Source organism: Saimiri boliviensis, chromosome 3 (genome assembly GCF_048565385.1).
Source record: "Saimiri boliviensis isolate mSaiBol1 chromosome 3, mSaiBol1.pri, whole genome shotgun sequence".
Lineage (NCBI taxonomy): Eukaryota > Metazoa > Chordata > Mammalia > Primates > Cebidae > Saimiri > Saimiri boliviensis.
Window position 1 is genome coordinate 145,484,699 of NC_133451.1, and position 24,060 is coordinate 145,508,758.

The following is a 24,060-nucleotide window of genomic DNA, read 5'->3' on the forward strand; positions in this document are numbered from 1 at the left end:
TATGTATTCTTCCTTGATTATTCTGTCCCTGTTCTTCACTGGATCAGATATCTCAGCTTTGTGTAAAATTGCCCTGACCTCAGACATTTGCAGAAAGATTCTTGTTCTAATAAAACACAGTGAAGTGTGAAGTTATTCTAAAAACAAAAAAGGCAACAAGTCTTTTTTCATCAATTTCATCAGAATGCCCATTTAGCAGGAACCCACGGATATTTCATAAAGTTGTAGCTATACCTTAAAACTGCTAAACACAGGACAGCTTCTACTTCTGAAATACTGTAAGATAATGTTATATTAATTCTCATATCACATTGATTTTGAATTTTGAAAATGACATATAGATATTATTTGCATAATTATTAGTAAGTCTAGATTTTTGGAGATGTTTGGTATCTAGATTTTGGATATAAATCACTACATTGTTTATTTTTATTATACTATTCAAATGCAATTTCTACCTCTAAAAAAAGCACAGAGCTATGTTTGCATGAGATTATTTTTTCCTTTACATTTGATGTCACTACTAATCATGAGCTACAGGTAGGTCCCTCTCCTTTCCCAGGCAATGTGATACCTGCTGGCTTTTAAATTCTCTTTATGTCATCCTAACTTTTTTAGGTAGCTCTGTGCATGAAATTTCCCACACATGATACATGCAAACTTAGATGCAACTCAGAGGAAAACTTACACATGTTTAAAAAATAGTTTGGCTCCATTTTCAGAATTGCTTCTGAAAGAAAAGGAAATCATATGTGTGTGGTCCATGGCACATGTATACCTATGTAACAAACCTGCACATATATCCCAGAACTTAAAGTATAATAATAATAATAATAAAAGAAATAATGCAATCACAGCAGTGTTAACATTTTAAAATATTAAACATATAAACTTAAAAAAAGTGGTTCTATAAAAATTATTTCTATAAACAAATACCCCTTGAAAGCAAATTGTTTTTAAAATGCTAATAATTACCACTATAAAAACAAAATTATAGACCTTCATAACAAATTATTACCCAAGAAAATAGACAACAGAAAAAAAAAAATCATGATTTTATTCTCATTGTCTTTTTTCTCAGGATGTAGCAGTTATTCTTGTTTAAATTCATTTTCACAAATAGTCTATGAGTATCCACAATTATGTCAAGCTCTATACTTGTGCAGAAGATTCAAAACCAGATAAATCTGGCTCTCCAGAGGGCTCCAGGATGTTGTAAAGCACATGTAACTAAAATGCCCTCCTTGTTGGACTTCAGTCCCAGAGAATATGCACATAGCAGCACTGTGACAAAGTTGGAGTTTTTTAACTTTTATTTTAGGTTTAGAGGTACATGTGAAGGTTTGTTACATAGGTAAACTCATGTCATGCTGGTTTGTTGTACAGATTATTTCATCAGCCAGGTATTAAGCCAAGCACACAATATTTATATTTTCTGCTCTGCTCCTTCCCCCTACCCTCCACCCTCAAGAAAACCCCACTGTCAATTGTTCCTTTCTTTGTATTCATGAGTTCTCATCATTTAGGTCCCACTTATAAGTGAGAATGTGCAGCATTTCATTTTCTGTTCCTGCATTAGTTTGTTAAGGATAATAGCCTCCAGCTCTTTCCATGTTCCTGCAAACAAAACAAAACAAAACAAAACAAAAAAAGCCCTGATCTAATTTTTTTAATGGCTATGTAATATTCCATGGTGTATATGTAATTCATTTTCTTTACCCAACACGTCACTGATGGGCATTTAGGTTGATTCAATGTCTTTGCTATTGTGAGTAGTGTTGCAATGACCATTTGCATGCATGTGTCTTCACGATAGAATGATTTTATATTTTTGGGGAGTATACCCAGTAATGGGATTGCTGGATTGAATGATAGCTCTGTTTTTAGCTCTCTGAGGAATCGCCACACTGCTTTCCACAACAGTTGAACTAATTTACACTCCCATCAACAATGTATAAGGGTTCCCTTTTCTCTGCAGCCTCACCCAGCATCTGTTATTTTTTGACTTTTTAGTAATCACCAATCTGACTGGGGTGAGATGGTATCTCATTGTGACAAAGTTTCAAACTAAAGTTTTATTTTTGACATTGTAGCTTTAAGAAGATTATTTATGTTGCCTTAATCATTATTTTAAAATTCATTAATTGGAGTATTTCTGTGCCTAATTAAAACTTTGAAGTTGTCAACATACTCATTTTCATGTGTATCAGTATGACTCTGTGTGATGGGTTCTCTCTCTCTTTTTTTTTTTTTAAGCTGACATTGATGAGATGAAGATCTATTATGTCTTGAATGAGGGCAGCAGCACATCAAAGGACATCTTCTATTTCTCTATTGAAGACAGTGGTAAGTCAATAATAAAACCTTTAAAAGGACTCATGGTTGATTCAAATCAATATAAAACTGGAAAACAAATCATTTCTAGGCAAGGATAGGCATCATATAGGCAAGTAATCACAATCAATAATGTCATAATACAAACAAATGAATTATTTTTGTTTCATTTATGGTCCTATACCAGATGATTCTTGACAAATAACTTTTTAGCAAGAAAAAGCAATGAGGAATTTGAGGAGTGAAATGTGAAGTATTTTATCTGATCTGGATCATGTGTGACATCATATAGGCAAGTGAATCTTACCTTCAAGAGATTCTGTGAATCTAGCTAGTGGTTTCCATCATTCTGAAACAAATTAGAAAATACATCTTCAGATTTTGTTGGGATTTTTATCTGCAGAACTGAATCTTACGGCTCCCTAACCTTAGACTTGAAATCTTTCCGTATAGTGTAAAAATATATACATATCCTGGCATAGAGAAAAACTTGCTAAAAACTGCCTGTTTATGCTGCAGCCTGGTCTGTCTACTACTATCTTCAAAGCATCATAATGGGCAGCATCTAGTTAACAGAAGGCACTTTCTTTACACACCTAGGGACAATGATTATGTGGTCAGAAGAAAAATCATTTTGCAGTATGACAGGATAATGGCAGAAATTATGTCTGTGTGCTGCTTGCCACTCAGTAACCTCTTTCAGTACAAATCATTACTCATTCCCAGTAAGTAACCTGCATTTCCTGCCTAAATCACATGTAATCAGTCAAGGACTGAATTTACAGTAAGGTAGTTCTATATGAGAGGCCATATGGTTTACTGGCTGGGTTTGAATCCCAACTTGTCATGTGTGGCCTTGAATAAGTGACTTTGCCCTCTTCATTCCTTCCCCCATGTATAAAGTGGTCTTCACACTTATATCAAAGAGTTGCTAAGAGGATTGACTGAGATCATAAATGTACAGCACTTCATAAAAAGTAGGTGTGTTATCTGATTCTTGTTTTTCAAAAAAAATTAATTTAAAAATAGGTGCCCATTAACTAGGTACTTTCTCACCTTCTGATGAGTCTAACTACAGTTCAAACCACTGACCCTTCCTCCCCATTTCCTCCCTTGAAGTTTAAAATCAAATCTTCCTTCCCTGGCCAGGCGCGGTGGCTCACGCCTATAACCCCAGCACTTTGGGAGGCCGAGGCAGGTGGATCACGAGGTCAAGAGGTCGAGACCTCTTGCACTCCAGCCTGGGTAACAAGAGTGAAACTCGGTCTCACAACAACAAAAAAATCTTCCTTCCCTTTCCCAAGTTCTCAAGAATCAAAGTTGCTAAAAAGATTAATTTATGCCTTTAAACAGGTTCATAAATAAATGTAAGATGAATATTTTATATTGAATATTTTCCTTTCTGTTTTTGAAAAGAATGTCACTCTAAAAAGATGTACCTCTGACTCCGACACTATGCTGTGTAGACAACATTAGAAACAAAAATCAGTCTGCAATGACACTGTAAGGCGAATTTCATGTAGCTACCATGGTTTAACTTCTTCTGTGATAATACCGCATGGTGAAATTTACGTAGCTACTGTGGTTTAACTTCTTTCTGTGAGCTAGCCAGTGCTTAAAAACATTATGACTTTTGATCCTCACTACAAAATAAAAAGTAAATGTTATGAGGCCTATTTTAAAGTGAAGACACCACGGCTGAATAACTTGCCTGAAGTCATACAAGTTACAGGCAAGCAAACTGGAATCAAATCCAGGTCTTGCCATTTCCAAAGCTAGAGCTCTTAACCGCTAATGCTACACTCACCCTGCTTTGGGAAGCTGAAACCATGGACAAAAGAGAAGAGGACCAAGGCTTTACTTCTTAACCTGACAAGGAAGCACTTTGAGACTTAAAGTGATAAGAATGATCAAACACAGACTCTGAAATATTTGAGGATGCACTTGTTCATAGCTGTATCTTAAAATACATATATGTAGGGCCGGGCGCGGTGGCTCACGCCTGTAATCCCAGCACTTTGGGAGGCCGAGGCGGGTGGATCACGAGCTCAAGAGATCGAGACCATCCTGGTCAACATGGTGAAACCCCGTCTCTACGAAAAATACAAAAAATTAGCTGGGCGTGGTGGCGCGTGCCTGTAATCCCAGCTACTCAGGAGGCTGAGGCAGGAGAATTGCCTGAACCCAGGAGGCGGAGGTTGTGGTGAGCCAAGATCGCGCCATTGCACTCCAGCCTGGGTAACAAGAGCAAAACTCTGTCTCAAAAAAAAAAAAAATGTGTAAACTAATTAAATATTTGCACATTCATTTATCCAGTGGGTTTTTTTCTCTTAGATCCAGGGACAAAAATTTCTTCAAAGTTTTTTTTTTTTTTTTTTTTTTTTTTTAGTAAACAGAGTCCTTCTATGTTGCCCTGGCTGGAACGAAGTGGCTATTCACACGTGCAATCATAGTGTACTGCAGCCTCAAACTCTAGGCTTCAAGTTGATCTTCCCACATCCACCTCTCCAGCAGCTGGTACTATAGGCACATGCTGCCATGCCCAACCAGTGAATTTCTCAGTTGCCTTCCACATACCGTCGACTGAGCTAAAAGCTGTGTCTGCCAGTGATGGGAATTCCTGGAACTGCTGATAAAGGACTCACTTTAAACATTTTTTTATCTGAAATGAAATATTATGAATCCATTATTTTACAGTAGCTGACTTAATTTTTTTCTTTCAAAATGCTCTCATTTTAAAAAGATTTCCCATATGGAATGTTGAAAATTTCCATTCAATCTATTAATAATTTTTTTCCTAATAGCAGATAGCACTCATAGAAGGTATTATATGCTTCCGTAGACAGATCTTTCACCATCAGGCTGAAGTAGATGTTGTTGTTGTTTTCCATGCCAATATTCAAACTGTTAAAAGAAGACCCTGCCCTGCCTCCAGAACTGGACATTAGGTGTATGCTGCAGCTTAGCTCAGGGGCCTTAAGAATGGAAATACTGGCAAAAATTACCCTAGTGCTGCAATTTTACTAGAATCTCGAGTTATACCATGAAGGTTTCCAGTTAGTAGACTGGACCCATGCTGTCTGTGTTCATATCCCAACTCAATCTCTTGTAGCCATGCATCTTTGAGAAACTGCCTGTGCTCCAGTTTGCTTACCTGTGAACTGAAGATAATGATGGCACATACCCCTTAGGATTATTATGAGGATCTTATTAGTTTCCTATTGCTTCTGTAACAAATTACCACAAATTTAGTGGCTTGAACAAATGCAAGTCTGTCATCTGGAGGTTGGAAATCCAAAATGGTCCCTACTGGACTAGAATCATGGTTTTGGCAAGGCTGCATTTTCTGGGTTTCTTTTTTATTTTTCCATAAGTTATTGGGGGTACAGTTGGTATTTGGTTACACGAGTAAATTATTTGGTGGTGATTTCTGAGATTTTCGTGCACCTGTCATCCGAGCAGTATACGCTGTATCACATTTGTAGTATTCTATCCCTTGCCCCACTCCCACTCTCCCCCCTAAGTCCCCAAAGTCTACTGCATCATTCTTTTGCCTTTGTGTCCTCATAGCTTAGCTCCTACATATCAGTGAGAACATACAATGTTTGGTTTTCCATTCCTGAATTAATTCATTTAGAATAATAGTCTTCAGTCTCATCCAGGTCACTGCAAATGCTATTAATTCATCCCTTTTATAGCTGCGTATTATTCCATCAAATATATACACCACAGTTTCCTTATCCACTTGTTTATTGATGGACATTTGGTTTGGTTCCATGATTTTGCAAATTGTGAATTGTGCTGCTATAAACATGTGTATTCAAGTATCTTTTCTTCATTGACTTCTCTTCTTCTGGGTAGATACCCAGTAGTGAGATTGCTGGATCAAACAGTGGTTCTACTTTTGGTTCTTTAAGGAATCCTGCTGTTTTCCACAGTGGTTGTACTAGTTTACATTCCCACCAGCCATGTAGAAGTGTTCCCTGATTTAAAATCTACTGTTTTTGTTTTGTTTTGTTTTGTTTTATTATGGCCATTCTTGCAGGAGTGAGGTGGTATCTCATTGTGGTTTTGATTTACATTTCCCTGATCATTAGTGATGTCGGGCATTTTTCCATGTTTATTGGTCATTTGTATATACTCTTGAGAATTTTCTATTCATATTGTTGGCCCACTTTTCAATGGGAGTGTTTGTTTTTTCTTACTGATTTGAGTTCATTGTAAATTCTGGATATTAGTCCTTTGTCAGATACATAGATTATAAAGATTTACTCCCACTCTGTGGGTTTTCTGTTTACTCTTCTGACTCTTCTTTTGCCATGCAAAAGCTCTTTAGTTTAATTGGGTCCCAGCTATTTATCTTTGTTTTTATTGCATTTGCTTTGGGGTTCTTGATCATGAAATCCTTGCCTAAGCCAATGTCTAGAAGGGTTTTTCCAATGTTATCTTCTAGAATTTTTATAGTTTCAGGTCTTAGAATTAAGTCCTAAGTCCATCTTTTGATTTTTCTATAAGGTGAGAGATGAGGATCGAGTTTTATTCACTTACATGTGGTTAGCCAATTATCCCAGCACCATTTGTTGAAAAAGGTGTCCCTTCCCCATTGCATGTATTTTGCTTTGTCAAAGATCAGTTGGCTGCAAGTATTTGGGTTTGTTTCTGGGTTCTCTGTTCTGTTCCATTGGTCTATGTGCCTATTTTTGTGCCAGTAGCATGCTGCTTTAGTAACTATGGCCTTATAGTACAGTTTGAAATCAGGTAGTGTGATGCCTCCAGATTTGTTCTTTTTGCTTAGTCTTGCTTTGGCCATGCGGGCTCTTTTTTTTGGTTCCATATGAGTTTTAGAATTGTTTTTTCTAATTCTGTGAAGAATTATGGTGGTATTTTGATGGGAATTGCATTGTATTTGTAGATTGCTTTTGGCAGTATGGTCATTTTCACAATTTTGATTTTACCCATCCATGATAATGGGATGTGTTTCCATTTGTTTGTATTGTCTGTGATTTCTTTCGGCAGTGTTTTGTACTTTTCCTTGTAGCAGTATTTCGACTCCTTGGTTAGATATATTCCGAAGTATTTTATTTATTTATTTGCAGCTAATTTAGAAGGGGTTGAGTTCTTGATTTGATTCTCCATTTGGTCACTGTTGGTGTATAGAAGACCTACCGATTTGTGCACATTAATCTTGTATCTGGAAACACTGCTGAATTCTTTTATCAGTTGTAGGAGCTTTCTGGAAGAGTGTTTAGGGTTTTCAAGGTAAATAATCATACCGTCAGCAAAAAGTGACAGTCTGACTTCATCTTTACCGATTTGAATGCCGTTTATTTATTTATTTTGTCTGATGGCTCTTGCTTGGAATTCCAGTACTATGTTGAAAAGGAGTGGTGAGCATTGACATCCTTGTCTTGTTCCAGTTTTCGAAGGGAATGATTTAAACTTTTTCCCATTCAGTATTATGTAGGCTGTAGATTTGTCATCAGTGTCTTTTATTACATTCAGACATGTCCCTTGCATGCCAATTTTGCTAAGAGTTTTAATAATAAAACAATGCTGGGTTTTGTCCAATGCTTCTTCTTCATCTATTGAAATGTTCATGTGATTTTTGTTTTAATTCTGTTTACGTGGTGTATCACATTTATTGGCTTGTGGATGTTAAACCATCCCTACATCCCTGGTATAAAACCCACTTGATCATGGTGGATTATCTTTTTGATATGTTGTTGAATTCAGTTAGCTTAGTATTTGGTTAAGGATTTTAGCATCTATGTCCATCAAGGATATTGGTCTGTAGTTTTCATTTTTTGTTATGTCCTTTCCTGGTTTTGGTATTAGGGTAATTCCAGCTTCATAGAATGAATTACGGAGGGTTCTTTTTTTCTCTGTCTTGTGGAATAGAGTCAAGAGGAGTGGTAGCAATTCTTGTTTGAATGTCTGTTAGAAATCTGCTGTGAATCTGTCTGGTCCTGGATTATTTCTGTTGGTAATTTTTAAATTATCATTTCAATATCACTGCTTGTTATTGGTCTGTTCAGAGCATCTAATTCTTTCTGATTTAAGCTAGGAGGGTTGTATTTTTCCAGGAATTTATCCATCTCTTCTAGGTTTTCTAGTTATGTGAGTAAAGTTGTTCACTGTAGCCTTGAATGATCTTTTGTATTTCAGTGGTGTTAGTTCTAATATCTCCTGTTTTGTTTCTTAGTTAGTAAGGTTATTTGGATTTTCTCTTTTCTTTTCTTGGTTAATCTTGCCAATGGTCTATCAATTTTATTTATCTTTTCAAAGAAGCAGCTTTTTGTTTTATCTTTTGTATTTTTGTGTTTTTTTTGTTTCAGTTTTATTTAGTTCTGCTCTGATCTTGGTTATTTTCTTTCTTTTGCTGCGTTTGAGTTTGCTTTGTTCTTGTTTCTCTAGTTCCTTGAGCTGTGACCTTAGATTGTCAGTTTATGCTCTTTCAGTCTTTTTGATGTAGGCATTTAGGGCTATGAACTTTTCTCTTAGCACTGCCTGTGCTGTATCCCAGAGGTTTTGATAGGTTGTGTCATTATTGTTGTTTGGTTGAAAGAATTTTTTAATTTTCATCTTCATTTTGTTTTTGACACAATGCTCATTCCGGAGCAGGTTATTTAATTTCCATGTTTTTTTTGCATGGTTTTGAAGGTTCCTTTTGGAGTTGATTTTCAGTTTTGTTCCCCTGTGGTCTGCAAGAGTGCTTGATATACTTTCAATTTCCTTAAATTTATTGAGGATCATTTTATGATCTATCATATAATCTATCTTGGAGAAAGTTTCATGTGCTGTTGAATAGAATATGTATTCTTCAGCTGTTGGATAAAATGTTCTGTATATATCTGTTAAGTTCATTTGTTCCAAAGAACAGTTTAAATTGTTTTGTTGTTGTTGTTGTTGTTGTTGTTGTTGTTGACTTTCTGTCTTGATAACCTGTCTAGTGCTGTCAGTGGAGTATTGAAGTCCCCCACTCTTACTGTGTTGCTATTTCATTTCTTAGATTTATTAGTGATTGTTTTATAAATTTGGGAGTGCCAATGTTAGGTGCATATATGTTTAGGATTGTGATATTTTCCTTGGACAAGACCTTTTACCATTATATAATCTCCCTCTTTGTCTCTTTTAACTGCGGTTGCTTTAAAATTTGTTTTGTCTGATATAAGTATAGCTACCTCTGCTTGCTTTTGGTGTTTGTTTGCATAAAATGCCTTTTTCCACTTCTTTATTCTAAGTTTATGTGAGTCCTTATGTGCTAGGTGAGTCTCCTGAAGGCAGCAGATAGTTGGCCAGTGAGTTCTTATTTATTCTGCAGTTCTGTATCTTTTAAGTGGAACATTTAAATCATTTACATTTGATGTTAGTATTTAAATGTAAAGTACCACTGCATTCATCATGCACTTTGTGGCTATGTGCTTTGTTTTTTTTGTTTGTTTGGTTGGTTTGGTTTGGTTTTGGTTTTTAACTTATATTTTTGTTTTTATAGGTTCTATGTGATTTATGCTTTAAAGAGGTTCTGTTTTGATGTGTTTCCAGGATTTGTTTCAAACTTTAGATGTCTTTGTAGCAGTTCCTATAAGTGGTGAGTTGGTAACGGTGAATTCTCTCAGCACTTGTTCATCTGAAAAAGACTGTATCTTTCCTTCATATATCATGCTTACTTTTGCTGGATACAAAATTCTTGGCTGATAATTATTTTGCTTGAGGAGGCTGAAAATAAGGCCTCAACCCCTTCCAGCTTGTAGGGTTTCTGCTGAGAAATATGCTATTAATCTGACAGGTTTTCCTTTGTAGGTTACCCGGTGCTTCTGTCTCACAACTCTTAAGATTCTTTCTGTTTGTCTTTGGATAACCTGATGACAATGTGTTTGGTGAAGATCTTTTTGCAGTGGTTTTCCCTAGTGTTCTTTGTGCTTCTTGTATTTGGCTGTCTAGGTCTCTAGCAAGGCTAGGGAAGCTTTCCTTGATTATTCCCCCAAATATGTTTTTTAAACTTTTAGATTTCTCTTCTTCCTAAGGACCACCAATTATTCTTAGGTCTGGTCATTTAACATAATCCCAGACTCCTTGGAGGCTTTGTTCATATTTTCTTATTCTTTTTTCTTTGTCTTTATTGGATCAGGTTAATTTGAAGACTTTGTCTTTGAGCTCTGAATTTCTTTCTTCTACTTGTTCAATTCTATTGCTGAGACTTTCCAGAGCATTTTGCATATCTAAAAGTGTATCCAAAGTTTCCTGAATATTTTACTGTTTTTTCTTTAAGCTATCTATTTCCCTGAATATTTCTCCCTTCACTTCTTGTATCATTTATTTGGATTTCCTTGCATTGGGTTTTGCCTTCCTCTGCTGTCTCCCTGCTTAGCTTAATAACTAACCTCCTGAATTCCTTTTCAGGTAAATTAGGAATTTCTTCTTGGCTTGGACCCATTGCTGGTAAACTAGTGTGATTTTTTGGGGGGAAGGGGGATGTTGAAGAGCCTTGTTTTGTCATATTACCAAAGTTGGTTTTCCGGTTCCTTCTTATTTCAGTAAACTTTGTCAAAAGAAAGGTCTAGGATTGAAGGCTGCTGTTCAGATTTATTTTGTCCCACTGGGTGTTCCCTTGATGTAGTATTCTCCACCTTTTCCTATGCATTTGGCTTCCTGTGAGTTGAACTGCTGTGATTGTCTTCTGGCTTCTGGGTCTCACCACCCAGCAAGTCTACCTGGCTCTAGGCTGGCACTGGGGGTTGTCTGCACAGAGTCCTATGATGTGAACTGTCTATGGGTCTCTCAGCCATGGATACCAGTTCCTGTTCTGGTGGAAGTGGCAGGAAGGTGCAATGGACTCCATGAGGGTCCTTAGCTTTGGTTGTTTAATGCTCCATTTTTGTGCTGGTTGGCCTCCAGGTAGGAGATCATGCTTTCCAGAGAGCATAAACTATGGTAGTGAAGACTGTTAAAGGAAACTTCCCTTCCTGGGACCACAAGGGATGTGGTTTCAAAGGCAGGAGTTTCCCAGCTCCATGCCTCCATCCAGGAACCAGAGGGGATTCAATGCAAAGTTCTTTGTCTCGGTTTCCTGTGCACAGGCTAGGTAGGGAAAGCCAGGTTGGGCTCCTTTGTCTCAAAAATCCCACCAAAAGCTCTGGGAGGAGGGGGCTCTGTAACTCAGGGCTGTGGAGCAAGTAGCCAACCCAGTATCAGAGTCAAAGATCAATCACTCCAGAGGAAGTTTGAAAGAACTCCTCTCATTGGACAAGAACATGAATGGGGTGGGAATAACACAAACATTAAAACTTCAGCTGCTCCTTACCTGTAGGGATATTCCTCTCTGGATTCCCCTCCTACAACAGTGTGGGAGCTCTCTCTCTCTAATAATCAAATGGCAAACTCACTGTGCTTCCAGGCCCCCCCTTTCCCCATTCTTCAGGGTTAGAGAGGCCAAGAACCTCTTCAGAACTGGGAGCTGGACACACTCCCCCCGTTATAGTAGTATGGGGAGGGACCAGCGGCGGGTGGGGTCCTAAAAATCCAAAGATTATATGCCCTTTGTCTTCCACTACCAGAGTGAGCAGGGAAGGACCATCAAGTGGGAGTGAAGCTAGGCGTGTCTGAGCTCAGACTCTCCTTGGGTGGGTCTCACTGCAGCTGCTGTGGGGATGGGGGTGAGATTCCCAGATCACTGGAGTTATGTATCTATGAGGATTATGGCTGACTCTACTGAGTCATACAGGTTGTCAGGGAAGCGGGGGAAAGCTGGCAGTCACAAGCCTCACCCAGCTCCCACACAAACTGAAGGGCAGGTCTCACTCCCACCGAGCTCCGGACAATATCCCCAGATCATTTCCAGGCAGAGAGCCATACAGGCTATCTGCCTGCCAGCTTCTAAAGAAAAGGGCTTGGTTCTTTCTCCACCTGTTGAGTCTGCACACTGAATTTACTCCCTCCTGTGAGTTCTGGCCAGGAGACTTCTCACCCCTTTCAAATTGTTACAAAGTTCAGCTAGATATTTCCTTTTCCCTGTGTAGTTCTACTCACCTCTCCTCTCCCATTTGATTCCTATGGTGCCAGACCCACGGTCTTTCTGCTACTTCCTCTACCCCTGAATTTTGTTCAGCTCTCCAATTTGACTCAGTTGCAGGTAAAGTTGGAAACTAATCCTGTGAACGTCTTCAGCTTCTCCAGCGAAGGTGTGTGTTCAGGAGAGGAGAATCTCCCTTTCCCACTTCCGTAGTTGGGACACTCACAGTTTTCGGGAGTCTCCCAGGTTGTGCAGGAACAGTCCGCTTCCTTCAGAGGGTCTGCGGGTCCTCTTGGGATTGCTGGTTTGTTCCCGCAGTCAGTCGATCTGGATATAAAATTCACAATGTGAGCCTCCGCTTGCCTTAGGTTCCTTGCCTCCAGACCCTATTCTTTTGCCTCACTAGGATACCAAATTTTGTATTTTTCTTCTTCTAGATGAAAAGGAGTTTACTAATTTATTCCTCATTATATAAGGTCAACTTTTAGACTATTTGGTGAAGATTTTATTGGGATACTGCCTGAAACACTTAGTTTCTCACCTCTTTTTCTCTGCCTACTTGTAAACTGATTTTATATTTATTAGACGTTCAACAAATAGACAAAGGAATGAGAGAAAGTAACTCAAACCACTGTTTTAGTCTTTGATGCTGCTTACTGAGCTGATGCACAGTGAATATCTTACCTATCCACATCTTGTTTTCTCTATCAATTTTGTCTTTTTCTTTTTGTTCTGCTATAGTTAAATGAACTAACATATATCAAAAATGTAATATGATGCCCAGCATGTATCAATTTCCCAATAAACATGAGTTTTCTTCTCTTCTTTTCTTATGTAGTTATGGACATAACCGTACTGGTGGTGTATAGAGTTTAAATGCCAATTTAAATGGAAATTTTTGACAATGTGATGGACTTGTGCATTTCATCAATTTCTACAGTTTTTGAGTAATTCAGACTAAGGATATTTCAGCATAAGAAATCTGTCTACTTTTTAACATTGATGATAAATTTCATTATGTTCAAGGTTACTATGAAAGTCACTGGCAGCATAGGGGATACGGTTTAGATTTCTATAGCTCTGAACTGTGCCAATTAAGCATACTGTCAAGTTTATTAGTATTCCTTCCTAATTCACTATATTCATAGAGTCAGATTTGTATTGAAATTTTTCACATCTCTACTATACATAACACTAAATGGGTCTCTTCCACTCATCATATGATAATATTACTCTAAACTTATTTGTATAACACTTAATATATCAATAAAGTGTTTTATAGGAGTTATTCCATTTGATTCTGACCAAAAATTTTAAGATGACAAAATGGGCTTAAGGAATTAAAATCGTCTATGCAAAGGAACAATTTAAAGGAACCTAGTCAATTCCTTCTAATAAGCCATACTGAATAGCTAGCTAGCTATATGCAAGTAAGACTATTTTGATTTTGTGTTGTACTGTAGATATTTAGCTATCTTATTAAGACTAGAAACAGATTAATTTTCTGTCAAATAATTTTGTGTTTAAAGCTCTTGTGATTAATGTTATGCATTTTGATATTTGAATTTGACCTGATGGAATTTGACTTGCCTTGTGGTATATATGAATTCTAATTTCCTGTTTATGTGGGCCGTCTTTTTCAAGAAAATTATAAAAATAAAGTAACAAGAGATTTTTTTTAATGTTTTTCAGTACAGTGACAGTGATAGAATCAACCAGGAGTTCAATGAACCTTCCCATGCAGTTAAAGTAATATCACACTTACTTAGAACGTTAAACTCTCTAGAATACATATGAGAATTAAAAAGCCAGTTAGAAATGTCTCTGTGTAGTCAAATTATGAGATCCATTGCCCAAAATTTTCACACTTGACTTAAGAATGCTTAAAGTCTGTTTGCTCTTATTTTTCAGACAACTCTAATTGCATTTTAAATAAAAACAGTGGTAAGAAAAGTGTAAGTGTTAAAGGCAAAGACAGTTACAAAATACAGATGAGGTAAAAATTAGCAGATAAAGAATTCAAGAAGCAATGTAAATGTAGTGATGGGACAAAAATGCTCAACATATTTCTATAGCCCCTTATAATACAGAGGAAGACTTGAGTATGGTAAATCTATAAGTCTATGGGCTTTTGAAGATGATACAATAATAAACCTGTATTTGTTCACATGGGAAAAGATTTATAATGTACTGTTAAATAAAGAAAACCAAGTGGAAAACAGTCTGTAAAGATGTAAAGGAGATTACATTTTGATATATATAGATAGATATACATATATATTTCCTATATATATGCACATATTTCCTGTTCCATATGTGTGTATATATATATAGGGAAAGGTCTAAATATATATATATATATATATAGAGAGAGAGAGAGAGAGAGAGAGAGAGAGAGAACGAGCAAGATGTTAAAATAGGCTTTTAATGGGAATGATAAATTATAAATTGGTTTTATTAGTATTACCTTTTGCTTTTCTTTGCATTTTCTTGTGTAAATGCCTTACAATGACCATTTTATTATTAGAAGAAGAAAGCAATTTTTGTTTAAGAAAAAAAGAATGCCTGAATACATCACAACCAACTTGGTTCAATAATATTGATTAATATGACTAACCACATTATTCTGGCTTATACATGCATCAAAAATGTCCCCATTATAATAATGGAATGGGTTCAAAAATCAAACAAAAGAGAATCAGGGAGATTCATCTCAGGCAGGAAGGAACCAGCAACTGGACTTGTTGCTAACTTATTCCCTCATGAGTCCTTCTTGCTCGGTTTTTTTTTCCTGTGTACATGGTGACCAAAAAATGAATTGTTCGCCCTGGACAAGCTATGAGCAAGATAGTTCCAGAGGCAGACAAGGCTCACCAATAATGTTGCCAGGTTCAGGAAAACCAGTCTGTGGAAGAATTAGCTCAGAGCTGTGAAATGTAGGAAATCGCTGTAGAGGGCTGGATGTACAGATCCTGTGCTGAGCAAAATGTGACATCACCCACTCTCCCATACGAGATATGCCAGATGATCTTCCCGTTGTGTGATTTAAATGTATCTTGTTATTCTTTTATGCTGAAACCATTAATTAAAGATAAGAAAAATATTTCCTATTTCCTTTTGGTCATCTTATAAGTTATCCAGAGAATTAGCTCAGCCATAGTTTCTGTTTTTGCTATGGAGGCAAGATCTGGAGTTCAACTGTTGCTATAGGCAATGTTTTACTACAAATTAGTTGCTTTCTAAAAGGCAACACTTTTCACACCATCCAGTATTGAATCTGTTTTAGAAGAGATTTCGATGAATGAGAGAATGGTAAGGAACAGTATTTTGAAAACTAATGGGCACTCTCGTAAGCTTGATTTTAGCATTGTTAATTACACTTCCAAGTGAAAAGGTTAAGTCTAAAATCCTGCACATAAATACCTGAATTTAGTGGTGTTTTTTAAATAGTCTAAGCAATTTTAAATGACCTATAATTTCTAGTAGAGACCAGAAAACTACCATCGACATTTTTAGAAAATAAAATAAATGCATATACCTGGTTAAAGAATAACAATGACATCTACTTCCTTTTCCAAAAGGGAAATTATTTCTTATGTTTTCTTACAAAAAGAAAATTACTCACAGAGTAGAATTATATATGTGTGTATCCTTTTTATATGTGCAAAAGAGATTATTTTTATGCTTGTGTCTATATCTTACTTACATCCACTTAAAATACATGTTCTTAATATATTACTTAAAATATAGTTTATCATAGATATAATAAACTACCACAAATGGAATTACCTAATCTGCCTTATTGTTTTTAAACAATATATATTTCATTTTATGATTATATTAAAGTTTAATTAAGTGGTTATCTAATAAAAGCATTTTTCTCTTTCATTTTCAATGCTGTTTTGAACTTTTAATATTTGCTGTGATACATAACTTGCATACTTTTTCTTCACACCAGAGATATTGATTTAACCTGGATATTTGAATGTCTAAAACATTCTAGTATTTTTCTAAATTCCAAAGTTGCTTCAAACATAGAAGTCTTTTTCATACAAAGGTGCCAAGACAGACATGTGGTTGAGGTACAAAGTATGATAGCCGTTTATTCCAAGGTTAGCTTTTAATCCTTAGAAATAAAAAAGTATGAGCAAAGAAAAATACAAACAAAGTCTCTTGCTGGTAGATGTTCCAAGAAATTCCTTGAATTGTAAACTGAGTTGTTGGCATTCTTGTTTCTTTGGCTGTATGGGGTTGAACTATGGTGGACTCTCTAACTTTTGGGTTTCAAGGTCTTTTATATTGAACTTGTAAGGTTTAAGTCTGCAATGCAGAGTCAAGTCTATAGTTACAGTGAACTGCCTGAAATATACTGATGCTCTGCTTACACATTTCTAGCTCACTAGCCAGTGGACTGGGAACACCAGTATGCAGTAAGGATGGGAAAGAGAGGGGAATCTTGCTCACTGTATGTCACATGACAGAACTGGGTGTGGTCTCAGCAGTTTATAAAATATTGTACATCCAGTCGGCTGCAGTCATCCATGCCTGTAATCTCAGCACTTTGGGAGGCCAAGGCAGGCAGATCACAAGGTCAGGAGATCAAGACCATCCTGGTCAACATGGTGAAACCCCATCTCTACTAAAAATGCAAAAATTAGCTGGGCGTGGTGGCGGATGCCTGTAATCCCAGCCATTTGGGTGACTGAGGCAGGAGAATCTCTTGAACCCTGGAGGCAGAGACTGAAGTGAGCCAAGATTGCACCACTGCACTCCAGCCTGGCAACAGAGTGAGACTCTGTCTAAAAAAAATAAATAAAATAAAAATAAAATATTGTACATCCATCCCTGGTGCTTGACTATAAAAATCTCATTCAGAATGCAGGAAATGGCTTTAAATCTTCTAATTTTAGATCCTGCCCACACATCTAGTTTGTATTATGTAAACTTGCCCATCCTTTTACAAAGTAGCTGCATTTCTTATGCATCAATTTTAATTTTTGACAATTAGAATTCTTCACACCTAGTTTCCACACAGAAAATTAAATGGGGATTTGAGGTGAAAGTTTTTTAAATGTTGAGTCAAAAGCAGGATGATTTCCAGATGGTAATCTCAGTTCTCTATTTTATTCTGAAAGATCTCTGTGGTGTTCACCATACTCTTAAAAAATAAAAATAATATATGCACAAATAAAATGAGAATTTCAGTACAGAAGAGTTTAAAATAAAAAACAAAAGTTTTCTTTCCTTCCCCCATCTGTAGTCCTATTCCAGAGAGAAAAAACTGTTTTTATAAATAAGCAAATATGTATATGTGTGTGTCTAACTAGTACACATAGCTGTAGCTGTAATGACATCGTCCATTAATTTTTAAATAGCTGGAAGTATGAGAGATGGATAAATTTATATTTTATTTATCTATTGCCTAAATATTCATCTTTTTGTAAAAGGATGCTGCTTAGAATTATAGCTCAGGCTGTGTATATGAGTTAAAGAGTAGGGAGAGATAATTTGGTTAATTCGATTGATCAGATACTCCTGGTCATAATCATATCCTCTTGATCATAATCTATGTTATAATTGAAATCCCTCCCTGACATATAATAGGTGATCAAAACATACTGATTGAATAAAAAAAGAAACAATCAAAATCACGGAAAAATTATCAAATTTCAAGTTCACTTTGTGATTTGTAGAGGCTGAATATTTAATTGCTGTGATTTTTGAAATAATATTAGTTATCATTATGGATGATTTGGAGGGAAACTTTTTGAAAATAAAAAAATGAATATATTATGGAGTTTATGAGCCAGAACAAATAGCTTCAAAGAAAAATAGCTTTGGTCTCTCTGTCTTTTAGTATTTGCATGAAAATATTTGTGTTCATATACCTCTCCATAAAATAAAACACAGGCTTATTTTTTCACTACAATTTTTTAATCATGCAATTCCACGTATAAAAATAGAAAGTTGGTATGATTATGAAAAAAACTAAGAAAGCTCTGATATAAGAAAATAATCACACTTCAGAAAACCTGGCTAACCAAAAAGTGTTTTGGAAAGAAAAAGAAATATTCTGAATGATTTTTTGAAACATTCTCAACTAGTAAATCAGTACCTACTGTACTCAAGGATTGTGTCTTTTAGATTGCATTATTGTATATTTCTTACCTTTCATTTTCCAGTTGCTAAATATCCTGATTACCACATGCATCAATTTAAGAAACATCATTTTGCTGGAAAGAGAGTTTATCGCTTGAAAAGTCAAAGTTGTTCTTGCCTTGCTTTATGTAAACAGGTTATTAAATGATCAATTCACAGATAAATTTAGAATAAAACTTCAACCTTGGAATGAAGTCCCAAATTCCGTGTATATACACTTGTGCCTAGTAAGTAAATAATTATAAATAAATACATATATGTATATTAATATATGAGGCATGTATATACAGTAACTCTCTTTAAAAAGAGAAAAGCACTTTGAGTCATTCAGAATGGCTATTTAGCATGTATCTTTCCTATTGGTAGTAAAGTAAAATACTTTATTTTCAGAATATCTTTAACACTTCATTTTCAAATTCAGGCTCAGCATTTACTGAACACTCGTCTTGTCCCGGGTACTGTGTTAGATGTACCTAATTTCTCAGTGAATCTCCACAATGCCATCAGGAGATAGATATTATCCTCTATTTTTTATATGAAGAAACTAAATTTGGATGAGATTGAATGAATGGTTACATTCTAGGTAGTCACAGGGAAGGATAGGAAAATTACAAAATTCTAATCCCTTTGAAATTAAGTCAATATCAAAACTACCTTTAAATGTGTTGATCTACTCTGAGTTTAAAAATTACATAATTCTTGTAACAACAGACTCAGTGGACTACTTGAGAGAGGAGGAAGGAAGCAGGGCATGGTTGAAAAACTTCTTATTGGGTACTATGCTCACTACCTGGCTGCAATACATCCATGTAACAAACCTGCACGTGTAACGCCTATATCAAAAATAAAAGTTGAAATTTAAAAATATATGTATATTACATGTTTCTGTAGAATGCAAAAGGTATTTAATGTAAAGCAAAAACTATAGGCGGACATCTGGAAGCTGATGTTTGTATACAACACATGCATAAAAACAAGTCCTTAGGTGACTTCGGTTTTTTTTGTGTTTTGTTTTGTTTTGTTTTCTGAACTAAAAAGGCAGTTGAATATATTTATTAGTTTTAATAAACTTCATATAAAATTAAATGAAGAGTTAGGACCAGGCATGGTGGCTCAGGCCTGTAATCCCAAAGTAGGCCAAAGCAGGAGAATCACTTGAGGCCGAGAGTTCAAGGCCAACCCGGGCAACATAGGATGACCCTGTCTCTACCAAAAAAAAAAAAAGATCTTTTAAAAAATAGCCAGGCGTGGTGGTTCATGCCTATAGTCCAAGCTACTCAGAGGGCTAAAGCGAAAGGATCTAGTGAGTGCAAGGTTTCAAGGCTGTAGTCATCCATGACAAAGCCACTACACTCCAGCCTGAGTGACAGAGCTAGACCATGTCTCTAAATAAATAAATTATTAATTCATTAATTATGAACTAAAAACACAGCTAAGAATAGAGTTATGACCTGTATGAGAGAATTCATAATACACCCTAGTTCCTAATGTGGTTATTTTTTCTGGTTCATGGGCCTCTCAGTCTTAGACTCATTTTTATTTTAGAGAATATAAAGCCATACCTCTGGGTTTTTCCCTCTAAGCAAGTAGCACAAACAAATGAATGAAACCACTGCCACTTTTAGAAACCAAAAATCACTGTTTCAATTTGTAAATGATTTAACCATATTCTTCATTGTCTGCAGTCATAGAAGACATTCTTCAGTGTCTGCTGAAGACAGTATTTTTAATAGAAAAACTACCTACAGATCGCATTCTAGTTGAGCTTCAACTAAATTGAGCTTCTGAGCAGTTTGCTTACAATTCCTTATCAAGACACAGATATACTGAGTTGTCTCCATGTACAGATAATGATTCCGGTTTTTCTAAAGTGATTTACAAAAAAAGTAGGAATGACTATGCTTATGTCACTTGCACACTTTTCTTTAGCCTGTGTTTATGAGAAATTGGCAGAGAAACAAAATATATGTAAGAAGCATGGAATGGATATCAAACCCTGGCCTCATTAGAAGGAGACCACATAGTAAAACACAAAAGGCACATATAGTAAAACACAAAAAAACTAACTTGGTCAGGTTTTCAGAGGCTCATGCCCTAGCAGTGGCACCAAACTGGAAAGTCAGGGGCAATATAATTTCAGCCCTTTCATGAATTGAAGTCAAACAAGCCAACATTAAGGGTAAGGGATGTGCCAATCAAGTGATTAAGGATCACAGTGTTTCATTAATTATGTGTGTTACTAGATATAGGCAGGGAAACAGATGCTCTGCTTTTGCTTTTATTTTTTGGCAGTTGTTTGAGAAAGTGAATGCAAGAATGTATTGTTGCACAGTGTGGCAAAAGCAGAGGAAAGTTTAGGGCCTCCACATCACTGGTAGTGATGCCATTAAGGTTCCAGTTCTTTGCTTTCACTTTTTTCTTCTTTGTACCTCTACTTCCACCTTCTCTTTCTTTGCTTTTTATTCCTCTGGCCCAGCTTGTAGAATGAGCTCTGGATATTCATCATGTTCATCGTGTTCTCTGGTTCTTGAGTCTCTTTCCAGCCCTGTAGTATTCTACCTGTGACTTTATTTACGTCACTTAGTGCCTTATCTTTCATTCTGCAAATTAGTGCTTAGAAAATGTAAAATACTTTCATCTATTTATTAAAAAGTGTTTGCATAAGGTAATAATTTTATTTTTAAAGTAGTTTCTGCATGGTATAATTAACAACTTTTATTCTATCTGACTATAGTCATCTCTAATAAATGTGCTGAAGATGGTGTGGAATTTGTTACTTTTAGAAGCACAAATTCTCTGAAACAGAATGACTTGTTATAATGTTTACTCAAAAAAACCTAAGAACATTAGAAAACTCAGCTAAGAAAATCCTACAGAAAGGGAAATTGAATTCCCATTGAGACTAGCTAGGTAAAATGTTTCATTCACACAATGAGTTTCAAGGAGCTAGACATCCTCTTTAATTATCAGGGAAGGCACTAAGCCCTTCTCAGGGCAGACACTTAGTAGCACTGGCAGTATTACAGCTGGAAGCATTCTCCCTTAGGAGAGCCAATTGAGTTACTCAACTGAAATAGTTCTGATGGATTGAAAATGGCATGTGGTCTCTACTTCCTCTGATTAAAACAAAGCGGAATGTGTGCCAGGTGGCAAGGAACTGGGAGAAAAGAAAATGAGTTTCTTGAGATAATGACTTTCTAGTCTTTTTAAACGAGTGATACAATGTTGGAGTTAAATGATTATTTGAGGGAAGACTTGTAATAGATTTCCCATTTCCCTATTTTTAAAGCAGTTTAATATTCAATGTTAATTTAATAAACACTACCCAGCATTAGATTCTCAGTTGGCAAAATTATTTATGCAGGTGAACTAAAGTGAGAAAAGACAAATCAATTTTTTCCTAAGTAGTTTATTTTTAGTAGACTAAATCTATAGATCTTAATCTAAGAGATCTGTATATAGAATACAGTGGTAAACTTGAATTTAAATTTTGTTTTAATTTTTAGTAACTTTCAAATAAAATACAGTATTTCTCCAATTATAAATATATGTAGGTAACAAATAAAATACTACTAGCATTACTTGTGACTGCAACTATTAGAAATATCAAATTACAGATACTTTAATATCAAATTACAGAGATGTCCAAATATTCTTCACAGTTAGTTATTATTTTGGTAATAACTAACACAGTTATTATTTTGGAAATTATTTTGTATTGCAGAGATGTCCAAATATTGTTCGGTTAGTTATTATTTTGGTAATAATTTTATCAGAATCTTTTAACAGTTTTCTTGAGATATAATTCATATACCATACAATTTGCCTTTTAAAGTCTATAATTCAACGGTTTTTAGTATATTATACATTTTTTACATTGTGGTAAACTATATCTAACATAAATTTTGTAATTTTAACCATTCTTAGATGTACAATTCAGTGGCATCAATTACATTTACAGTGTTGTGCAACCATCATTACTGTTTTCAAAACCTTCCATCACTCCAAACAGAAACCTTGTATCTATTAAACAGTAATACTTCCCTTTATCCAGCCTCTGGTAACCTCTAATCCACTTTATGTCTCTATGAATTTACCTTTCTAGATATTTCATGTAAGTGGAATTATACAATATTTTTCCTTTTGTATCTTGCTTATTTTGCTTAGCATAATGTCTTCAAGGTTCATCCATGTTTTAACATTATCATCACTTTATTTTATGGCTGCATAATATTTTATTGTATGGACATATCATATTTTGTCTATCCACTCACCTGCTGACGGACATTTGGGTTGTTTCCACCTTTTGGCTATCGTGAAAAATGCTACAGTGAACACTGGCATACAAGTATCTTTGAGTCCCTGATTTTGGTTCCCTTGGATATATACCATAGTGTAGATATTTCTATTTTTAAAAAAAGTTTTTAAAGACATAATGGGTTTAAAAAATTTATAGATTCGCTGGGCGCGGTGGCTCAAGCCTGTAATCCCAGCACTTTGGAAGGCCGAGGTGGGTGGATCACGAGCTCAAGGAATCGAGACCATCCTGGTCAACATGGTGAAACCCCGTTTCTACTAAATATACAAAAAAATTAGCTGGGCATGGTGGCGCGTGCCTGTAATCCCAGCTACTCAGGAGGCTGAGGCAGGAGAATTGCCTGAACCCAGGAGGCGGAGGTTGCGGTGAGCCGAGATTGCGCCATTGCACTCCAGCCTGGGTAACGAGCAAAACTCGGTCTCAAAAAAAAAAAAAAAAAAATTATTGTTTCTTTCATTTAAAACTTCTAGATGCCAAAGAGTTCTCTTATCCCTTGCTCAAAGTGAAAGCTCTACAACTACCTGCTACATCCTTCACACTGTGGCCTGCAGGGCTTTTTGTCAAAGTTACACCTTTGCCTTTTGTTTCACAAGTTAAATTGTAAATTGACCAAAACCATCAATTAGAAATCATCTCCAATGTTAACTTTAGAGCACTGAGAAGAGATTCATGAGAGGGCACTCTCTAGGTATAAAACATTCTAATTTTATTAGCCACTGAATACAGTTTTGCTCACCTACAATGTTTCTCTTCTCTCATTTTGTCATGTGTAGCCAAGTTGAGCTTGGTAATGCTATTTCCCTGTTTCACCTGGGCTACTTTCTGATAAAATGGCTTTGGGCTGGCAGACAGATTTTCTGCGATTAATTATACATGAAAGGGTGATATTTTTCTACATAATTTCACCTTTAATGCTTTAAATTGATTTTCTTCTCTACAGCTTACATTTTTCTCTCCCCTGAATTTGTGAGGGGAAGGAGGAGAATGCTGGTGCACAGTATAATGAAGATATCTGAAGGGATTTCTGACCGATTTCTACACAAATCGCAGGTCCTTTCTGCTGCCTTGCACCCCTACCTGACCCCCATGCCTCTGTCCTCACTTACCTGCATGGGCCTCCTGGTGTGGAAATGGAGGGAACAGCTCCACTTCCACGGGTCCTGCCAACCGTGTACTCCTCCATGCTGACTCTGATTCCTTCATTAGCTCATTGTCTTCAACTCTAACTTGTTTCCTTATT

At 36.0% G+C, this 24,060-nt stretch overlaps 1 protein-coding gene across 1 annotated transcript in view; it reads left to right on the plus strand.

Moving 5' to 3' along the window:
• FREM3 (FRAS1 related extracellular matrix 3) overlaps positions 1–24,060 on the plus strand; it is a 79,089-nt gene that overhangs the window by 5,184 nt on the left and 49,845 nt on the right. The window contains exon 2 of the mRNA XM_003928014.3: positions 2,257–2,346. Coding sequence (XP_003928063.2) covers positions 2,257–2,346 — 90 coding nt within the window. The remainder of the gene's footprint in view (positions 1–2,256; positions 2,347–24,060) is intronic.